At 58.4% G+C, this 20041-nt stretch overlaps 1 protein-coding gene across 1 annotated transcript in view; it reads left to right on the forward strand.

The window, feature by feature from the left end:
* Positions 1-14762: 14762 nt before the first annotated feature.
* The window catches only part of SWAP70 (switching B cell complex subunit SWAP70), a 100493-nt gene continuing 95214 nt past the window's right edge, over positions 14763-20041 (forward strand). Inside the window, exon 1 of the mRNA XM_075327038.1 lies at positions 14763-14946. Within this exon, the coding sequence (XP_075183153.1) occupies positions 14851-14946 (96 nt within the window). The 5' untranslated portion in view covers positions 14763-14850. The remainder of the gene's footprint in view (positions 14947-20041) is intronic.

The raw sequence follows: 20041 nt of genomic DNA on the forward strand, positions 1-20041 counted from the left end.
GTCCCTTGAAAAAGAGGAGGCTATGCATTACAGAGCTATGATTCCTAAACCCTTTCTCCGATTTGGATGTGAAAACTCTCATATTGCAGCTGGGAGTGTGCACTTTCAGCCCATATTATATATAGAATTGTATTTCTGAACATGTTTTTGTAAACAGCTAAAATAACAAAACTTGTGTCACTGTCCAAATATTTCTGGACCTAACTGTATGTCCAAAGGACGGTATTAAGGATGACGTTCCCTGTCACTAGAAAGCGATGTGCCCCCCACTGGCGAGATGTTACCAGTGAACAGATGCTTGTGTTCAGAATAGACTGTCAGTGTGCGGTGTCTGGGGACACTCGGGGCTGCTGCAACCGGCAGCTTGGGGAGCAGTCCAGAAGAAACTACTGGCCGTAAAAGGAGTGCCCCTCACCACAAGTCCCAGCAACCCTTCCCCTTTATTACACAGGTGGCTGCGGTGCAAAGAAGTGACCTAGGGCTGTGCTGCAGCCTGAAGGCAGTAACTGCCACGACTGCCGCAGCACCCCGCCACCCATCTAACATTCCTCCTGCTCCTTATCCCCCCCCTCATCCTCCTGCTTCCCCTCCCCGCTCCTCCACCTCCTGCTCATCACCCTCCTCCTCCTCCCCTTTATGAACCTCACCCGCCTCCTCCTGCTCCTCATCCTCCTCCCTCTCCAGCTCCTCCCCCTCCTTCTCCTCCCCCTCCTGCTCCTCATCCTCCCTCTCCTGCTCCTCATCCTCCCTCTCCTACTCCTCCCTCTCCTGCTTCTCCCCCTCCTCTTCTTCCTCCACCTTATCCTCATCCTCCTCACCCACCTTCTCCTGCTCCTCCCTTTCCTGCTTCTCCCCCTCCTGCTCCTCACCCATCTTTTCCTGCTCCTCATCCTCCCCCCTCTCCTGCTTCTCCCCCTCCTGCTCCTCACCCATCTTTTCCTGCTCCTCATCCTCCTCCCTCTCCTGCTTCTCCCTCTCCTGCTCCTCACTCATCTTCTCCTGCTCCTCATCCTCCTCCCTTTCCTGCTTCTCGCCCTCCTGCTCCTCACCCATCTTTTCCTGCTCCTCATCCTCCCCCCTCTCCTGCTTCTCCCCCTCCTGCTCCTCACCCATCTTTTCCTGCTCCTCATCCTCCTCCCTCTCCTGCTTCTCCCTCTCCTGCTCCTCACTCATCTTCTCCTGCTCCTCATCCTCCTCCCTTTCCTGCTTCTCCCCCTCCTGCTCCTCACCCGCCTTCTCCTGCTCCTCATCCTCCTCCCTCTCCTGCTTCTCCCTCTCCTGCTCCTCACTCACCTTCTCCTGCTCCTCATCCTCCTCCCTCTCCTGCTTCTCCCTCTCCTGCTCCTCACTCATCTTCTCCTGCTCCTCATCCTCCTCCCTCTCCTGCTTCTCCCTCTCCTGCTTCTCCCTCTCCTGCTCCCCCCTCTCCTGCTTCTCCCCCTCCTGCTCCTCACTCATCTTCTCCTGCTCCTCATCCTCCTCCCTCTCCTGCTTCTCCCCCTCCTGCTCCTCACCCGCCTTCTCCTGCTCCTCATCCTCCTCCCTCTCCTGCTTCTCCCCCTCCTGCTCCTCACCCGCCTTCTCCTGCTCCTCATCCTCCTCCCTCTCCTCCTTCTCCCCCTCCTGCTCCTCACCCGCCTTCTCCTGCTCCTCATCCTCCTCCCTCTCCTGCTTCCCCCCCTCCTGCTCCTCACCCGCCTTCTCCTGCTCCTCATCCTCCTCCCTCTCCTCCTTCTCCCCCTCCTGCTCCTCACCCGCCTTCTGCTCCTCATCCTCCTCCCTCTCCTCCTTCTCCCCCTCCTGCTCCTCACCCGCCTTCTCCTGCTCCTCATCCTCCTCCCTCTCGTGCTTCTCCCCCTCCTGCTCCTCACTCACCTTCTCCTGCTCCTCATCCTCCTCCCTCTCCTGCTTCTCCCCCTCCTGCTCCTCACTCACCTTCTCCTGCTCCTCATCCTCCTCCCTCTCCTGCTTCTCCACCTCCTGCTCCTCACTCACCTTCTCCTGCTCCTCATCCTCCTCCCTCTCCTGCTTCTCCCTCTCCTGCTCCTCACTCATCTTCTCCTGCTCCTCATCCTCCTCCCTCTCCTGCTTCTCCCCCTCCTGCTCCTCACCCGCCTTCTCCTGCTCCTCATCCTCCTCCCTCTCCTGCTTCTCCCCCTCCTGCTCCTCACCCGCCTTCTCCTGCTCCTCATCCTCCTCCCTCTCCTGCTTCTCCCCCTCCTGCTCCTCACCCGCCTTCTCCTGCTCCTCATCCTCCTCCCTCTCCTGCTTCTCCCCCTCCTGCTCCTCACCCGCCTTCTCCTGCTCCTCATCCTCCTCCCTCTCGTGCTTCTCCCCCTCCTGCTCCTCACTCACCTTCTCCTGCTCCTCATCCTCCTCCCTCTCCTGCTTCTCCCCCTCCTGCTCCTCACTCACCTTCTCCTGCTCCTCATCCTCCTCCCTCTCCTGCTTCTCCCCCTCCTGCTCCTCACCCGCCTTCTCCTGCTCCTCATCCTCCTCCCTCTCCTGCTTCTCCCCCTCCTGCTCCTCACCCGCCTTCTCCTGCTCCTCATCCTCCTCCCTCTCGTGCTTCTCCCCCTCCTGCTCCTCACTCACCTTCTCCTGCTCCTCATCCTCCTCCCTCTCCTGCTTCTCCCCCTCCTGCTCCTCACTCACCTTCTCCTGCTCCTCATCCTCCTCCCTCTCCTGCTTCTCCACCTCCTGCTCCTCACTCACCTTCTCCTGCTCCTCATCCTCCTCCCTCTCCTGCTTCTCCCCCTCCTGCTCCTCACTCACCTTCTCCTGCTCCTCATCCTCCTCCCTCTCCTGCTTCTCCCTCTCCTGCTCCTCACTCATCTTCTCCTGCTCCTCATCCTCCTCCCTCTCCTGCTTCTCCCCCTCCTGCTCCTCACCCGCCTTCTCCTGCTCCTTATCCTCCTCCCTCTCCTGCTTCTCCCCCTCCTGCTCCTCACCCGCCTTCTCCTGCTCCTCATCCTCCTCCCTCTCCTGCTTCTCCCCCTCCTGCTCCTCACCCGCCTTCTCCTGCTCCTCATCCTCCTCCCTCTCCTGCTTCTCCTTCTCCTGCTCCTTATCCTCCTCCCTCTCCTGCTCCTCACCCGCCTTCTCCTGCTCCTCATCCTCCTCCCTCTCCTGCTTCTCCCTCTCCTGCTCCTCACCCGCCTTCTCCTGCTCCTCATCCTCCTCCCTCTCCTGCTTCTCCCTCTCCTGCTCCTCACCCGCCTTCTCCTGCTCCTCATCCTCCTCCCTCTCCTGCTCCTCACCCGCCTTCTCCTGCTCCTCATCCTCCTCCCTCCTGCTCCTCATCCTGTTTTGTTAGTTCTAGTCTTTGTAAGTTGTGTCCTTCGTCTGTTTCCCATCCTGGCTGTTGTCCCTCCTCCAGCTTTCTGTGCCCCTGATGCCGCCATCATTCTCCTGTATTACGAGCTCTCCTCGTTTCTTGCACTTTGTGCTCGGTTTCCCCTTTCTTGGCTTCCTCCGGGGTCTCCTGTCCTGGCTGCCCTTTTCTGCATCTCGTATCCTTTTTTTGTCCTTTAGCTTCATGTTTATGTTTCAGGCAGTATGAGAAAGAAAAAGCATCAAAAATTTCCAAACCTCGGACAATGTGTGAAACCATTAGATAGTTCATCAAAACTTCAGCGTGAAGACATTTGTGCCCAATCCCCAGCACAGAGGGATCGGTGCAGATAAAAGCAGAATCAGAAAGGTCCTGCCAGACAAACTCATCAGCTGCTACAATACCAAATTACAGAGCAGCAAACCCCCATCTGAAGCGTCTGGAGTCTGCGATCCTCGGGGTGCAGGACCCTCCAGAGGCTGCAGTTCTGCATAAACCTCCTGTTCAGCCGCCATTAACAGCGCTCCAGACCAAAATACGGCTGCAGTGTCCCCGACATACATGGAGGCTAGTGGTAAAACGGTCTTTACTAATGGGCACCGGGCAACCCTGGATGGTGCAGATGGATGGAGTAATGGATGGCTGGTGGGTGGCCGCCATGTCCCAACAAGGCTGCGACGTTAGCAAGGAGGTGGTGGAGTCCGGGGGAGACGCTGAAGCCCCTCTAGAGACCCTGAAGGTGAGAAAATGACCTCTGCCAAGTACAGTATATAGAGCTTCTGACCGACCGCTTTATACTCCACGGTACAAACATAAGAATCGCACCATCCATAGACAATGCCCCATCCGCTGCTGCAGAGACCCCCCGAGCCACCGGCTGCTGGGGGCAGAAAGGAGAGAAGGTCATGGTGCGACCACCACCCTCCCCCGACACTGATTATTATTACTCCTACTACATATTGGGATAGGATCGTGGAGATGGGAGGACCCCCTAAAGGTGAAGGGGCTCTGGAAAATGTGTGATAAGTGATGTCCCCCAGGAGTCGGCAGCCAATAGTCATTGGCCAGGTGTAATGATCAGGACCAAAGTGAGGGGCCATGTAAAAGAGGCACGATTCAGGGGGTGTAATCGGTCAGCTCGAGTGAGGGAAAGAGACAGACAGGGAAAGAGACAGAGACTACATGCACATATACACACAGCTCTACAACAGGCACATCTCCTTACACACTATACATTACCATATCTTGCAGTTCCTGATTGGTGCAGAGCAGGAGAGGAGCCGCTGGGACCTGCACGGAGGCTGCAGCAGCTACAGGACCTGCCAGGTCACCGGTCATGTGATCAGGCAAGGTCCTTCACCCTCTCAGCTTCCGTTCTGTTCCATTACATTTCCTCTCCTGCTGATCACATAGATCAGTGCAGGAAGAGAGAAGGCAGCTCTCTATGAGCGACCCGAGCCCAATCATTGCCCTGAAGGCGGCCCTGGTCATTCCGATGTGCTGCAGGGCGGGCGGACGAACCAACAGTGTCATGCGGATTGTAATGGGGGAATTTACTTTTCAGAGCATGGGCTCCCTGGAGCCACGGGCGGTAGCCCAGATTGCCCTCATTATAATCCGCCTCTGGTCCTGGATCCCAGCGCGGTGCACGGGCCCGTGTGTCCTGGATCCCGGCGCGGTGCACGGGCCCGTGTGTCCTGGATCCCGGCGCGGTGCACGGGCCCGTGTGTCCTGGATCCCGGCGCGGTGCACGGGCCCGTGTGTCCTGGATCCCGGCGTGGTGCACGGGCCCGTGTGTCCTGGATCCCGGCTTGGTGCACGGGCCCGTGTGTCCTGGATCCCGGCGTGGTGCACGGGCCCGTGTGTCGTGTTTGTGGCCCATATATGATTGCGGTCTATTAATGCATTTTGTAGAAGTCCATGCGGCGTCTGCAGAAACGTTCACATGAATAGAGGAAGTGTCCAGGAATTTCTGGCTTATGAATATCAGGATAATCCCGCGCACGTGTCTATCCCAGTGCAGGTCCAATGCCGCCCACCAGAGGGCGCAGCGCACCCAGTGCTGGAGAATGCGCTGATAGCGGAATATACAAAAGAGCGCAACCATCCGTGTATCCGCTGTGCAGATACCAGAGCGAAAATAGCTGCAGAAGCTCAATCTCCAGGGACAGTGCAATGTGTGATACTGTCTGCTGAGCCGTGTATCTAATCCTCTCCTGTGTGATACTGTCTGCTGAGCCGTGTATCTAATCCTCTCCTGTGTGATACTGTCTGCTGAGCCGTGTATCTAATCCTCTCCTGTGTGATACTGTCTGCTGAACTGTGTATCTAATCCTATCCTGTGTGATACTGTCTGCTGAGCTGTGTATCTAATCCTCTCCTGTGTGATACTGTCTGCTGAGCTGTGTATCTAATCCTATCCTGTGTGATACTGTCTGCTGAGCCATGTATCTAATCCTCTCCTGTGTGATACTGTCTGCTGAGCCGTGTATCTAATCCTCTCCTGTGTGATACTGTCTGCTGAGCCGTGTATCTAATCCTCTCCTGTGTGATACTGTCTGCTGAGCCGTGTATCTAATCCTCTCCTGTGTGATACTGTCTGCTGAGCCGTGTATCTAATCCTCTCCTGTGTGATACTGTCTGCTGAGCCGTGTATCTAATCCTCTCCTGTGTGATACTGTCTGCTGAACTGTGTATCTAATCCTATCCTGTGTGATACTGTCTGCTGAGCTGTGTATCTAATCCTCTCCTGTGTGATACTGTCTGCTGAGCTGTGTATCTAATCCTATCCTGTGTGATACTGTCTGCTGAGCCATGTATCTAATCCTCTCCTGTGTGATACTGTCTGCTGAGCCGTGTATCTAATCCTCTCCTGTGTGATACTGTCTGCTGAGCCGTGTATCTAATCCTCTCCTGTGTGATACTGTCTGCTGAGCCGTGTATCTAATCCTCTCCTGTGTGATACTGTCTGCTGAGCCGTGTATCTAATCCTCTCCTGTGTGATACTGTCTGCTGAGCCGTGTATCTAATCCTCTCCTGTGTGATACTGTCTGCTGAACTGTGTATCTAATCCTATCCTGTGTGATACTGTCTGCTGAGCCGTGTATCTAATCCTCTCCTGTGTGATACTGTCTGCTGAACTGTGTATCTAATCCTATCCTGTGTGATACTGTCTGCTGAGCTGTGTATCTAATCCTCTCCTGTGTGATACTGTCTGCTGAGCTGTGTATCTAATCCTATCCTGTGTGATACTGTCTGCTGAGCCATGTATCTAATCCTCTCCTGTGTGATACTGTCTGCTGAGCCGTGTATCTAATCCTCTCCTGTGTGATACTGTCTGCTGAGCCGTGTATCTAATCCTCTCCTGTGTGATACTGTCTGCTGAGCCGTGTATCTAATCCTCTCCTGTGTGATACTGTCTGCTGAACTGTGTATCTAATCCTATCCTGTGTGATACTGTCTGCTGAGCCGTGTATCTAATCCTCTCCTGTGTGATACTGTCTGCTGAGCCGTGTATCTAATCCTCTCCTGTGTGATACTGTCTGCTGAGCCGTGTATCTAATCCTCTCCTGTGTGATACTGTCTGCTGAACTGTGTATCTAATCCTATCCTGTGTGATACTGTCTGCTGAGCTGTGTATCTAATCCCCTCCTGTGTGATACTGTCTGCTGAGCTGTGTATCTAATCCTCTCCTGTGTGATACTGTGTGCTGAGCCGTGTATCTAATCCTCTCCTGTGTGATACTGTCTGCTGAGCTGTGTATCTAATCCTATCCTGTGTGATACTGTCTGCTGAGCCATGTATCTAATCCTCTCCTGTGTGATACTGTCTGCTGAGCCGTGTATCTAATCCTCTCCTGTGTGATACGGTCTGCTGAACTGTGTATCTAATCCTATCCTGTGTGATACTGTCTGCTGAGTTGTGTATCTAATCCTCTCCTGTGTGATACTGATAGCTGAGCTGTGTATCTAATCCTCTCCTGTATGATACTGTCTGCTGAGCTGTGTATCTGATCCTCTCCTGTGTGATACTGTCTGCTGAGCCGTGTATCTAATCCTCTCCTGTGTGATACTGTCTGCTGAGCTGTGTATATAGTCCTCTCCTGTGTGATACTGTCTGCTGAGCTGTGTATCTAATCCTCTCCTGTGTGATACTGTCTGCTGAGCTGTGTATCTAATCCTCTCCTGTGTGATACTGTCTGCTGAGCTGTGTATCTAATCCTCTCCTGTGTGATACTGTCTGCTGAGCTGTGTATCTAATCCTCTCCTGTGTGATACTGTCTGCTGAGCCGTGTATCTAATCCTCTCCTGTGTGATACTGTCTGCTGAGCCGTGTATCTAATCCTATCCTGTGATACTGTCTGCTGAGCTGTGTATATAGTCCTCTCCTGTGTGATACTGTCTGCTGAGTTGTGTATCTAATCCTCTCCTGTGTGATACTGATAGCTGAGCTGTGTATCTAATCCTCTCCTGTATGATACTGTCTGCTAAGCTGTGTATCTGATCCTCTCCTGTGTGATACTGTCTGCTGAGCCGTGTATCTAATCCTCTCCTGTGTGATACTGTCTGCTGAGCTGTGTATCTAATCCTCTCCTGTGTGATACTGTCTGCTGAGCTGTGTATCTAATCCTCTCCTGTGTGATACTGTCTGCTGAGCTGTGTATCTAATCCTATCCTGTGTGATACTGTCTGCTGAGCCGTGTATCTAATCCTATCCTGTGTGATACTGTCTGATGAGCGGTGTATCTAGTCCTCTCCTGTGTGATACTGTCTGGTGAGCTGTGTATCTAATCCTCTCCTGTGTGATACTGTCTGCTGAGCCATGTATGTAATCCTCTCCTGTGTGATACTGTCTGCTGAGCCGTGTATCTAATCCTCTCCTGTGTGATACTGTCTGCTGAGCTGTGTATCTAATCCTCTCCTGTGTGATACTGTCTGCTGAGCTGTGTATCTAATCCCTCCCTGTCTATGTTGATTTCTGCTCCGGGGGTTTCGCTCTCTGCAGATGTTCGGTAACAGAGCGGCTTTCACTTCCCTCTCTGGCAGGAGATCCGGGCGGCAGATGACGGGGGTGGGGGGCACCTGCATCTGAGCTCACCCCCCCGCTGTACCCCTGGGAGATGTGGCGGAGCCTGACATGTGACTGCGGGTGGGTGATGAGAGCTCGAGTGTGAAAACGGGAAAACCCCGAAAAAAGAGACCGAAGGCGATCAGAAATGACACGAAAATCAGTCTGAAGGGGAAACGAGGATGTAGCCGGCAGTGGTCCGGAGACCCCGGTATCAGAGGATGGAGCCGGCAGTGGTCCGGAGACCCCGGTATCAGAGGATGGAGCCGGGAGTGGTCCGGAGACCCCGGTATCTGAGGACGGAGCCGGCAGTGGTCCGGAGACCCCGGTATCTGAGGACGGAGCCGGCAGTGGTCCGGAGACCCCGGTATCTGAGGACGGAGCCGGCAGTGGTCCGGAGACCCCGGTATCTGAGGACGGAGCCGGCAGTGGTCCGGAGACCCCGGTATCTGAGGATGGAGTCGGCAGTGGTCCGGAGACACCGGTATCTGAGGACGGAGCCGGCAGTGGTCCCGGGACCCCGGTATCTGAGGATGGAGCCGGCAGTGGTCCGGAGACCCCGGTATCAGAGGATGGAGCCGGCAGTGGTCCGGAGACCCCGGTATCAGAGGATGGAGCCGGCAGTGGTCCGGAGACCCCGGTATCTGAGGACGGAGCCGGCAGTGGTCCGGAGACCCCGGTATCTGAGGACGGAGCCGGCAGTGGTCCGGAGACCCCGGTATCTGAGGACGGAGCCGGCAGTGGTCCGGAGATCCCTGTATCAGAGGACAGAGCCGGCAGTGGTCCAGAGACCCCGGTATCAGAGGATGGAGCCGGCAGTGGTCCGGAGACCCCGGTATCTGAGGACAGAGCCGGCAGAGGTCCGGAGACCCCGGTATCTGAGGACGGAGCCGGCAGTGGTCCGGAGACCCCGGTATCTGAGGACGGAGCCGGCAGTGGTCCGGAGACCCCGGTATCTGAGGACGGAGCCGGCAGTGGTCCGGAGACCCCGGTATCTGAGGACGGAGCCGGCAGTGGTCCGGAGACCCCGGTATCTGAGGACGGAGCCGGCAGTGGTCTGGAGACCCCGTTATCTGAGGACGGAGCCGGCAGTGGTCCCGGGACCCCAGTATCTGAGGATGGAGCCGGCAGTGGTGCGGAGATGTTATCTGATGGGGGTTATACTCCTCGGGATTAATGGGAGTGATTATTTTCCATCACAGGCAGCGGCGCGTAGATATAAGAAAGTGCTGCAAAATGTAAAAATCGCACCACGGCCGCAGCGTGTGAACAGCGCTAATCAGTGACTGCAGCACCGCAGCACTGTCTGCTGGAGGGCGTCATTCAAACATCAGACATTAGGGCCCTTAATTACTAGACATATATGTAAAAAATCCAGTGGATCCTCCAAAAAAGAGAAATCGTCCGGAATCTGAGCAGAGAAGTGCGATCAGAGGAATCAATAACGGCAGAAATCAATCAATAGAAGTACAAAATAAAGAAAAATATAAAAAAACAGCGCAATAAACCGAAAAAGATAAAGCCGAGCTCTCAATAGCGAATCCCCCCCGCACTGCCCACTGCATCCGCCCACACTCACCTGCAGCTTCATCAGGACTCAGGAGACCTCCAGAAGAAGCTGCAGGCGAAACGCAGGTGTGGACACCGGGCCGTGGGATCCGCCATTGTCCGCACTGCATTGTCTGCGCACCCTGCGGCTGTAGTGGGATCCGCACTGCATTGTCTGCGCACCCTGCGGCTGTAGTGGGATCCGCCATTGTCCGCACTGCATTGTCTGCGCACCCTGCGACTGTAGTGGGATCCGCCATTGTCCGCACTGCATTGTCTGCGCACCCTGCGGCTGTAGTGGGATCCGCACTGCATTGTCTGCGCACCCTGCGGCTGTAGTGGGATCCGCACTGCATTGTCTGCGCACCCTGTGGCTGTAGTGGGATCCGCACTGCATTGTCTGCGCACCCTGCGGCTGTAGTGGGATCCGCACTGCATTGTCTGCGCACCCTGCGGCTGTAGTGGGATCCGCACTGCATTGTCTGCGCACCCTGCGGCTGTAGTGGGATCCGCACTGCATTGTCTGCGCACCCTGCGGCTGTAGTGGGATCCGCACTGCATTGTCTGTGCACCCTGTGGCTGTAGTGGGATCCGCACTGCATTGTCTGCGCACCCTGCGGCTGTAGTGGGATCCGCACTGCATTGTCTGCGCACCCTGTGGCTGTAGTGGGATCCGCACTGCATTGTCTGCGCACCCTGCGGCTGTAGTGGGATCCGCACTGCATTGTCTGCGCACCCTGCGACTGTAGTGGGATCCGCCATTGTCCGAACTGCATTGTCTGCGCACCCTGCGGCTGTAGTGGGATCCGCACTGCATTGTCTGCGCACCCTGCGGCTGTAGTGGGATCCGCACTGCATTGTCTGCGCACCCTGTGGCTGTAGTGGGATCCGCACTGCATTGTCTGCGCACCCTGCGGCTGTAGTGGGATCCGCACTGCATTGTCTGCGCACCCTGCGGCTGTAGTGGGATCCGCACTGCATTGTCTGCGCACCCTGCGGCTGTAGTGGGATCCGCACTGCATTGTCTGCGCACCCTGCGGCTGTAGTGGGATCCGCACTGCATTGTCTGTGCACCCTGTGGCTGTAGTGGGATCCGCACTGCATTGTCTGCGCACCCTGCGGCTGTAGTGGGATCCGCACTGCATTGTCTGCGCACCCTGTGGCTGTAGTGGGATCCGCACTGCATTGTCTGCGCACCCTGCGGCTGTAGTGGGATCCGCACTGCATTGTCTGCGCACCCTGCGGCTGTAGTGGGATCCGCACTGCATTGTCTGCGCACCCTGCAGCTGTAGTGGGATCCGCACTGCATTGTCTGCGCACCCTGCGGATGTAGTGGGATCCGCACTGCATTGTCGGCGCACCCTGCGGCTGTAGTGGGATCCGCACTGCATTGTCTGCGCACCCTGCGGCTGTAGTGGGATCCGCACTGCATTGTCTGCGCACCCTGCGGCTGTAGTGGGATCCGCACTGCATTGTCTGTGCACCCTGCGGCTGTAGTGGGATCCGCACTGCATTGTCTGCGCACCCTGCGGCTGTAGTGGGATCCGCACTGCATTGTCTGCGCACCCTGCGGCTGTAGTGGGATCCGCACTGCATTGTCTGCGCACCCTGCGGCTGTAGTGGGATCCGCACTGCATTGTCTGCGCACCCTGCGGCTGTAGTGGGATCCGCACTGCATTGTCTGCGCACCCTGCGGCTGTAGTGGGATCCGCACTGCATTGTCTGCGCACCCTGCGGCTGTAGTGGGATCCGCACTGCATTGTCTGTGCACCCTGCGGCTGTAGTGGGATCCGCACTGCATTGTCTGCTCTTTTCTTTCTTTCTACATTTATATTGATAAATAAAAGCTGCAGATTTCTGTTGTTGATTCCTCGGTTATTCGGGGATTTCTCTGCCGCGTCAGATTTCGGCTGATCTTGTTCTCTCTCTGCTCGTATCATGCGGAAATTGATCGGATCGCAGTGATGGGACCGGCCGGTGACCGACCCGAGCGTCCAGCATCCAGCATGTTGGTGTATAGCGTCCAGATTCTGCAGCAGCTCACGTATGTATTATGAGGCTCCGCAGCAGCTGAGGTGTGTATGATGAGGTTCTGCAGCAGCTGAGGTGTGTATGATGAGGTTCTGCAGCAGCTGAGGTGTGTATGATGAGGTTCTGCAGCAGCTGAGGTGTGCATGATGAGATTCTGCAGCAGCTGAGATGTGTATGATGAGGTTCTGCAGCAGCTGAGGTGTGTATGATGAGGTTCTGCAGCAGCTGAGGTGTGTATGATGAGGCTCTGCAGCAGCTGAGGTGTGTACGATGAGGTTCTGCAGCAGCTGAGGTGTGTATGATGAGGTTCTGCAGCAGCTGAGGTGTGTACGATGAGGTTCTGCAGCAGCTGAGGTGTGTATGATGAGGTTCTGCAGCAGCTGAGGTGTGTATGATGAGGTTCTGCAGCAGCTGAGGTGTGTACTATGAGATTCTGCAGCAGCTGAGGTGTGCATGATGAGGTTCTGCAGCAGCTGAGGTGTGCATGATGAGGTTCTGCAGCAGCTGAGGTGTGTATGATGAGGTTCTGCAGCAGCTGAGGTGTGTACTATCAGATTCTGCAGCAGTTGAGGTGTGCATGATGAGGTTCTGCAGTAGCTGAGGTGTGCATGATGAGGTTCTGCAGTAGCTGAGGTGTGTATGATGAGGTTCTGCAGCAGCTGAGGTGTGCATGATGAGGTTCTGCAGCAGCTGAGGTGTGTATGATGAGGTTCTGCAGCAGCTGAGGTGTGCATGATGAGGTTCTGCAGTAGCTGAGGTGTGCATGATGAGGTTCTGCAGTAGCTGAGGTGTGTATGATGAGGTTCTGCAGCAGCTGAGGTGTGTATGATGAGGTTCTGCAGCAGATGAGGTGTGCATGATGAGGTTCTGCAGCAGTTGAGGTGTGCATGATGAGGTTCTGCAGCAGCTGAGGTGTGTATGATGAGGTTCTGCAGCAGCTGAGGTGTGTATGATGAGGTTCTGCAGCAGCTGAGGTGTGTACTATGAGGTTCTGCAGCAGCTGAGGTGTGTATGATGAGGTTCTGCAGCAGCTTAGGTGTGCATGATGAGGTTCTCCAGCAGCTTAGGTGTGCATGATGAGGTTCTGCAGCAGCTGAGGTGTGCATGATGAGGTTCTGCAGCAGCTGAGGTGTGTATGATGAGGTTCTGCAGCAGCTGAGGTGTGTATGATGAGGTTCTGCAGCAGCTGAGGTGTGTATGATGAGGTTCTGCAGCAGCTTAGGTGTGCATGATGAGGTTCTGCAGCAGCTGAGGTGTGCATGATGAGGTTCTGCAGCAGCTGAGGTGTGTATGATGAGGTTCTGCAGCAGCTGAGGTGTGTATGATGAGGTTCTGCAGCAGCTGAGGTGTGTATGATGAGGTTCTGCAGCAGCTGAGGTGTGTATGATGAGGTTCTGCAGCAGCTTAGGTGTGCATGATGAGGTTCTGCAGCAGCTTAGGTGTGCATGATGAGGTTCTGCAGCAGCTGAGGTGTGCATGATGAGGTTCTGCAGCAGCTGAGGTGTGCATGATGAGGTTCTGCAGCAGCTGAGGTGTGTATGATGAGGTTCTGCAGCAGCTGAGGTGTGTATGATGAGGTTCTGCAGCAGCTTAGGTGTGCATGATGAGGTTCTGCAGCAGCTGAGGTGTGCATGATGAGGTTCTGCAGCAGCTGAGGTGTGCATGATGAGGTTCTGCAGCAGCTGAGGTGTGTATGATGAGGTTCTGCAGCAGCTTAGGTGTGCATGATGAGGTTCTGCAGCAGCTTAGGTGTGCATGATGAGGTTCTGCAGCAGCTGAGGTGTGCATGATGAGGTTCTGCAGCAGCTGAGGTGTGCATGATGAGGTTCTGCAGCAGCTGAGGTGTGCATGATGAGGTTCTGCAGCAGCTGAGGTGTGTATGATGAGGTTCTGCAGCAGCTGAGGTGTGTATGATGAGGTTCTGCAGCAGCTGAGGTGTGCATGATGAGGTTCTGCAGCAGCTGAGGTGTGTATGATGAGGTTCTGCAGCAGCTTAGGTGTGCATGATGAGGTTCTGCAGCAGCTGAGGTGTGCATGATGAGGTTCTGCAGCAGCTGAGGTGTGCATGATGAGGTTCTGCAGCAGCTGAGGTGTGCATGATGAGGTTCTGCAGCAGCTGAGGTGTGTATGATGAGGTTCTGCAGCAGCTTAGGTGTGCATGATGAGGTTCTGCAGCAGCTTAGGTGTGCATGATGAGGTTCTGCAGCAGCTGAGGTGTGCATGATGAGGTTCTGCAGCAGCTGAGGTGTGCATGATGAGGTTCTGCAGCAGCTGAGGTGTGTATGATGAGGTTCTGCAGCAGCTGAGGTGTGTATGATGAGGTTCTGCAGCAGCTGAGGTGTGCATGATGAGGTTCTGCAGCAGCTGAGGTGTGTATGATGAGGTTCTGCAGCAGCTGAGGTGTGCATGATGAGGTTCTGCAGCAGCTGAGGTGTGCATGATGAGGTTCTGCAGCAGCTGAGGTGTGCATGATGAGGTTCTGCAGCAGCTGAGGTGTGTATGATGAGGTTCTGCAGCAGCTGAGGTGTGCATGATGAGGTTCTGCAGCAGCTGAGGTGTGTATGATGAGGTTCTGCAGCAGCTGAGGTGTGTATGATGAGGTTCTGCAGCAGCTTAGGTGTGCATGATGAGGTTCTGCAGCAGCTGAGGTGTGGCAGTACACCTGCTGATGCGAGCAGTGCAGCAGTGTCAGACGGGTTATCGCTCGGAGGTGTTTGGGGAAGTCGGATCGGCTGTGATTGGCCTCGGAGTGGAGGTCACATGACTGGGAGGAGAAGGAGCGACGGTGGCAGGAAGCCCAGGCTGCACTCTCCGCTCGGGCTGAGGAGCAGGAACTTTCTGTCTTTTCTTTCTTCTTTTCTTCCTCCTCGATGGCTTTGAAGGAAGATTTGCTGAAGCCGATCTGGCACGCCTTCACCGCCCTGGACGTGGACAAGAGCGGAAAAGTCTCCAAGTCCCAGCTGAAGGTAAGGAGGCCACCGAGGGGTTAACGGGGGCACCACAAGTCCCAGCTGAAGGTAAGGAGGCCACCGAGGGGTTAACGGGGGCACCACAAGTCCCAGCTGAAGGTGAGGAGGTCACTGAGGGGTTAACGGGGACACTACAAGTCCCAGCTGAAGGTGAGGAGGTCACCGAGGGGTTAACGGGGGCACCACAAGTCCCAGCTGAAGGTGAGGAGGTCACTGAGGGGTTAACGGGAGCACCACAAGTCCCAGCTGAAGGTGAGGAGGTCACTGAGGGGTTAACGGGGGCACTACGAGTCCCAGCATGCACTGGAGCCCTGTCTACCTGGTGATTTCCGCAGCTGGTGAACTACAATTCCCAGCATCACAGCAACCTCTCCGCCTGTAGAGCCTACAGCCCCTGTCGTCCTCTGCACATGATGAGGGTGGTCCCGTCTGATATCAGGAGCCCACAACCCCCATCGTCTTATCCACAATGATCCTCGTTCATTGCGCTTCAGCGAGTCGTCCGCAGCGGTCTCCAGACGCACTACAACTCCCAGCATCCATGGCACAGAGCACAATGCTGCTTCCTCTGCCCCTGGAGACCCCTGGAGACCCCCGCATCTCTGCCCATCATTCATATAATCCAGGGGCCACGCGGATGGATGAGATAAGAGGATCGTGACTTTCTGAGGGGCTCGGACCAAAACAATTCCAGGACTTTGGAACTACAACTCCCATTTTCCTCTGAAATAAACACATTCTCTTGTCTCCTGCAGCTGATATCCCCCCATGGGGCATCACGATCGGGGTGTACTGTCCCTTTAAGGCGCTACACTGTGTCAGTTCCTCACTGAGGTCACAACCCCAGATATTGGGGTCCTCTCCACGGCTGTCGCCCCCTCCCCAGAAATAGGACTGATGACGACCGTCCCCCAGTAATGTCTCCCCCTCCGTCCATAGACCTTACTGTGATGATTGGGTACATTGACAACATCCATCCTGCAATCCGGAGAGATGGCATCCACCTCAGCTTCACCCTGATCCTTGCCCTCCGGCACTGGGACCCCCTGGCATTGCAACCCTTCAGCACTGGGACCACCCAGCACTGGAACCCTCTGGCACTGGGACCACCCAGCACTGGAACCACACGGCACTAGGACCCTCCAGCATTTGGACACCTGGCCTTGGGACCACCCAGCATTGAGACCTTCTGGGACTGGCATCCTCCAGCCTTAGGACCCTCTGGCACTGGGACCCTCTAGCACTGGGACCACCCAGTCTTGGGACCCTCTGGCATCGTGACCCTCTAGCACTGGGACCCCCAGCTGTGCAGCCCGTTCTCAGACCACCCAGTCTTGGGACCTTCCGGCACTGGGACCCTCTGGTGCTGGGACTCTCTGGCGCTGTGCGGCCCGTTCTCAGCCCGGTGGCTGGATGTGGGGCTGTCGGGGGCTGGATGTGGGGCTGTCGGGGGCTGGATGTGGGGCTGTCGGTGGCTGGATGTGGGGCTGTCGGTGGCTGGATGTGGGGCTGTCGGTGGCTGGATGTGGGGCTGTCGGTGGCTGGATGTGGGGCTCTCGGGTGCTGGATGTGGGGCTGTCGGGGGCTGGATGTGGGGCTGTCGGGGGCTGGATGTGGGGCTGTCGGGGGCTGTCGGGGGCTGGGTGTGGGGCTGTCGGGGGCTGGATGTGGGGCTGTCGGGGGCTGGATGTGGGGCTGTCGGGGGCTGGGTGTGGGGCTGTCGGTGGCTGGGTGTGGGGCTGTCGGGGGCTGGCTGTGGGGCTGTCGGGGGCTGGCTGTGGGGCTGTCGGGGGCTGGATGTGGGGCTGCCGGGGGCTGGATGTGGGGCTGCCGGGGGCTGGATGTGGGGCTGCCGGGGGCTGGATGTGGGGCTGCCGGGGACTGGATGTGGGGCTGCCGGGGACTGGGTGTGGGGCTGTCGGGGGCTGGGTGTGGGGCTGTCGGGGCTGGGTGTGGGGCTGTCGGGGGCTGGGTGTGGGGCTGTCGGGGGCTGGGTGTGGGGCTGTCGGGGGCTGGGTGTGGGGCTGTCGGGGACTGGATGTGGGGCTGTCGGGGGCTGGATGTGGGGCTGTCGGGGGCTGGGTGTGGGGCTGTCGGGGGCTGGGTGTGGGGCTGTCGGGGGCTGGGTGTGGGGCTGTCGGGGTCTGGGTGTGGGGCTGCCGGGGGCTGGATGTGGGGCTGTCGGGGGCTGGATGTGGGGCTGTCGGGGGCTGGATGTGGGGCTGTCGGGGGCTGGATGTGGGGCTGTCGGGGGCTGGATGTGGGGCTGCCGGGGGCTGGGTGTGGGGCTGTCGGGGGCTGGGTGTGGGGCTGTCGGGGGCTGGGTGTGGGGCTGTCGGGGGCTGGATGTGGGGCTGCCGGGGGCTGGATGTGGGGCTGCCGGGGGCTGGATGTGGGGCTGTCGGGGGCTGGATGTGGGGCTGTCGGGGGCTGGATGTGGGGCTGCCGGGGGCTGGATGTGGGGCTGCCGGGGGCTGGATGTGGGGCTGCCGGGGGCTGGATGTGGGGCTGCCGGGGGCTGGATGTGGGGCTGTCGGGGGCTGGCTGTGGGGCTGTCGGGGGCTGGGTGTGGGGCTGTCGGTGGCTGGGTGTGGGGCTGTCGGGGGCTGGGTGTGGGGCTGTCGGGGGCTGGGTGTGGGGCTGTCGGGGGCTGGGTGTGGGGCTGTCGGGGGCTGGGTGTGGGGCTGCCGGGGGCTGGGTGTGGGGCTGTCGGGGGCTGGGTGTGGGGCTGTCGGGGGCTGGATGTGGGGCTGCCGGGGGCTGGATGTGGGGCTGTCGGGGGCTGGATGTGGGGCTGTCGGTGGCTGGGGTGTGGGGCTGTCGGTGGCTGGGTGTGGGGCTGTCGGTGGCTGGGTGTGGGGCTGTCGGGGGCTGGATGTGGGGCTGTCGGGGGCTGGATGTGGGGCTGTCGGGGGCTGGATGTGGGGCTGTCGGGGGCTGGATGTGGGGCTGTCGGGGGCTGGATGTGGGGCTGTCGGGGGCTGGATGTGGGGCTGTCGGGGCTGGATGTGGGGCTGTCGGGGGCTGGATGTGGGGCTGTCGGGGGCTGGATGTGGGGCTGTCGGGGGCTGGCTGTGGGGCTGTCGGGGGCTGGCTGTGGGGCTGTCGGGGGCTGGATGTGGGGCTGTCGGGGGCTGGATGTGGGGCTGTCGGGGACTGGATGTGGGGCTGTCGGGGACTGGATGTGGGGCTGTCGGGGGCTGGATGTGGGGCTGCTGGGGGCTGGCTGTGGGGCTGTCGGGGGCTGGATGTGGGGCTGTCGGGGGCTGGATGTGGGGCTGTCGGGGGCTGGATGTGGGGCTGCCGGGGGCTGGATGTGGGGCTGTCGGGGGCTGGGTGTGGGGCTGTCGGGGGCTGGGTGTGGGGCTGTCGGGGGCTGGATGTGGGGCTGTCGGGGGCTGGATGTGGGGCTGTCGGGGGCTGGATGTGGGGCTGCCGGGGGCTGGATGTGGGGCTGTCGGGGGCTGGATGTGGGGCTGTCGGGGCTGGATGTGGGGCTGTCGGGGGCTGGCTGTGGGGCTGTCGGTGGATTCATTTCCTCTGATTCTGACTCTCCAGGAAGTAAAAGACGAGAAAAGAAGGAATAATAATAATGAACCTCGAGGATCTGATCCGAGGGTGGGGGTGGGTTTTGTGGGGGGTGGGCGCCTCCTCCGCCTGCAGGAAATGCTGGGAGTTGTAGTGTATCCTTAGTGACCGGTCTGTCGTGACTCTGTCATTCGTCATTTGCGCTTTTCTCGCTTTTTGTCTCTTGAACTGTTTTTGCGACTTCTTACAGCAGAAAGTTTCACCTTTCACAAAATTCTGCAAAAACTGCGTAAAAAATCCTGCGTATTCAAAAACACACGGCGGGGGACGGGGCGGGGGATGGGGCGGGGGATGGGGCAGGGGATGGGGCAGTAGATGGAGCGGGGGATGGGGCGGGGGATGGGGCAGTAGATGGAGCGGGGGATGGGGCGGGGGATGGGGCAGTAGATGGAGCGGGGGATGGGGCAGTAGATGGAGCGGGGGATGGGGCAGTAGATGGAGCGGGGGATGGGGCAGGGGATGGGGCGGGGGCTGGGGCAGTAGATGGGGCGGGGGATGGGGCAGGGGATGGGGCGGGGGTATGGGGCAGGGGATGGGGGCGGGGGATGGGGCTGGGGCGGGGGATGGGGCTGGGGCGGGGTAAGGGGCGGGGGATGGGGCGGGGGATGGGGATGGGGCGGGGGATGGGGCGGGGGATGGGGGATGGGGCGGGGGATGGGGCAGGGGATGGAGCGGGGGATGGGGATGGAGGCGGGGGATGGGGCGGGGGATGGGGATGGGTCGGGGTATGGGGCAGGGGATGGGGCGGGGGATGGGGATGGAGGCGAGGATGGGGCAGGGGATGGGGGCGGGGGATGGGGCGGAGGATGGGGCTGGGGCGGGGTATGGGGCGGGGGATGGGGATGGAGGCGAGGATGGGGCAGGGGATGGGGCGGAGGATGGGGCTGGGGCGGGGTATGGGGCAGGGGATGGGGCGGGGGATGGGGATGGAGGCGAGGATGGGGCAGGGGATGGGGCGGGGGATGGGGCTGGGGCGGGGGATGGGACAGGGGATGGGGCGGGGGCAAATGGTGTGAATTGTAAAAAGATACATATAAAGAATCAGCAGAAAACATCTGGAATCACAAAAAATTCCCAAAAGGTTCCTGGCTCTCGTGGTTGGTCTCGCGCCCCCCTCCTGCCTCTTGTGGTTGGTCTTGCGCCCCCTCCTGCCTCTTGTGGTTGGTCTTGCGCCCCCTCCTGCCTCTTGTGGTTGGTCTTGCGCCCCCTCCTGCCTCTTGTGGTTGGTCTTGCGCCCCCTCCTGCCTCTTGTGGTTGGTCTTGCGCCCCCTCCTGCCTCTTGTGGTTGGTCTTGCGCCCCCTCCTGCCTCTTGTGGTTGGTCTCGCACCCCCTCCTGCCTCTTGTGGTTGGTCTTGCGCCCCCCTCCTGCCCCTCGTGGTTGGTCTTGCGCCCCTCCTGCCCCTCTTGTTTGGTCTCGCGCCCCCTCCTGCTTCTCGTCATTGATCTTGCGCCCCCTCCTGCCTCTTGTGGTTGGTCTCGCACCCCCTCCTGCCTCTTGTGGTT

Source organism: Anomaloglossus baeobatrachus, chromosome 10, assembly GCF_048569485.1.
Source record: "Anomaloglossus baeobatrachus isolate aAnoBae1 chromosome 10, aAnoBae1.hap1, whole genome shotgun sequence".
Taxonomy (NCBI): Eukaryota; Metazoa; Chordata; class Amphibia; order Anura; family Aromobatidae; genus Anomaloglossus; species Anomaloglossus baeobatrachus.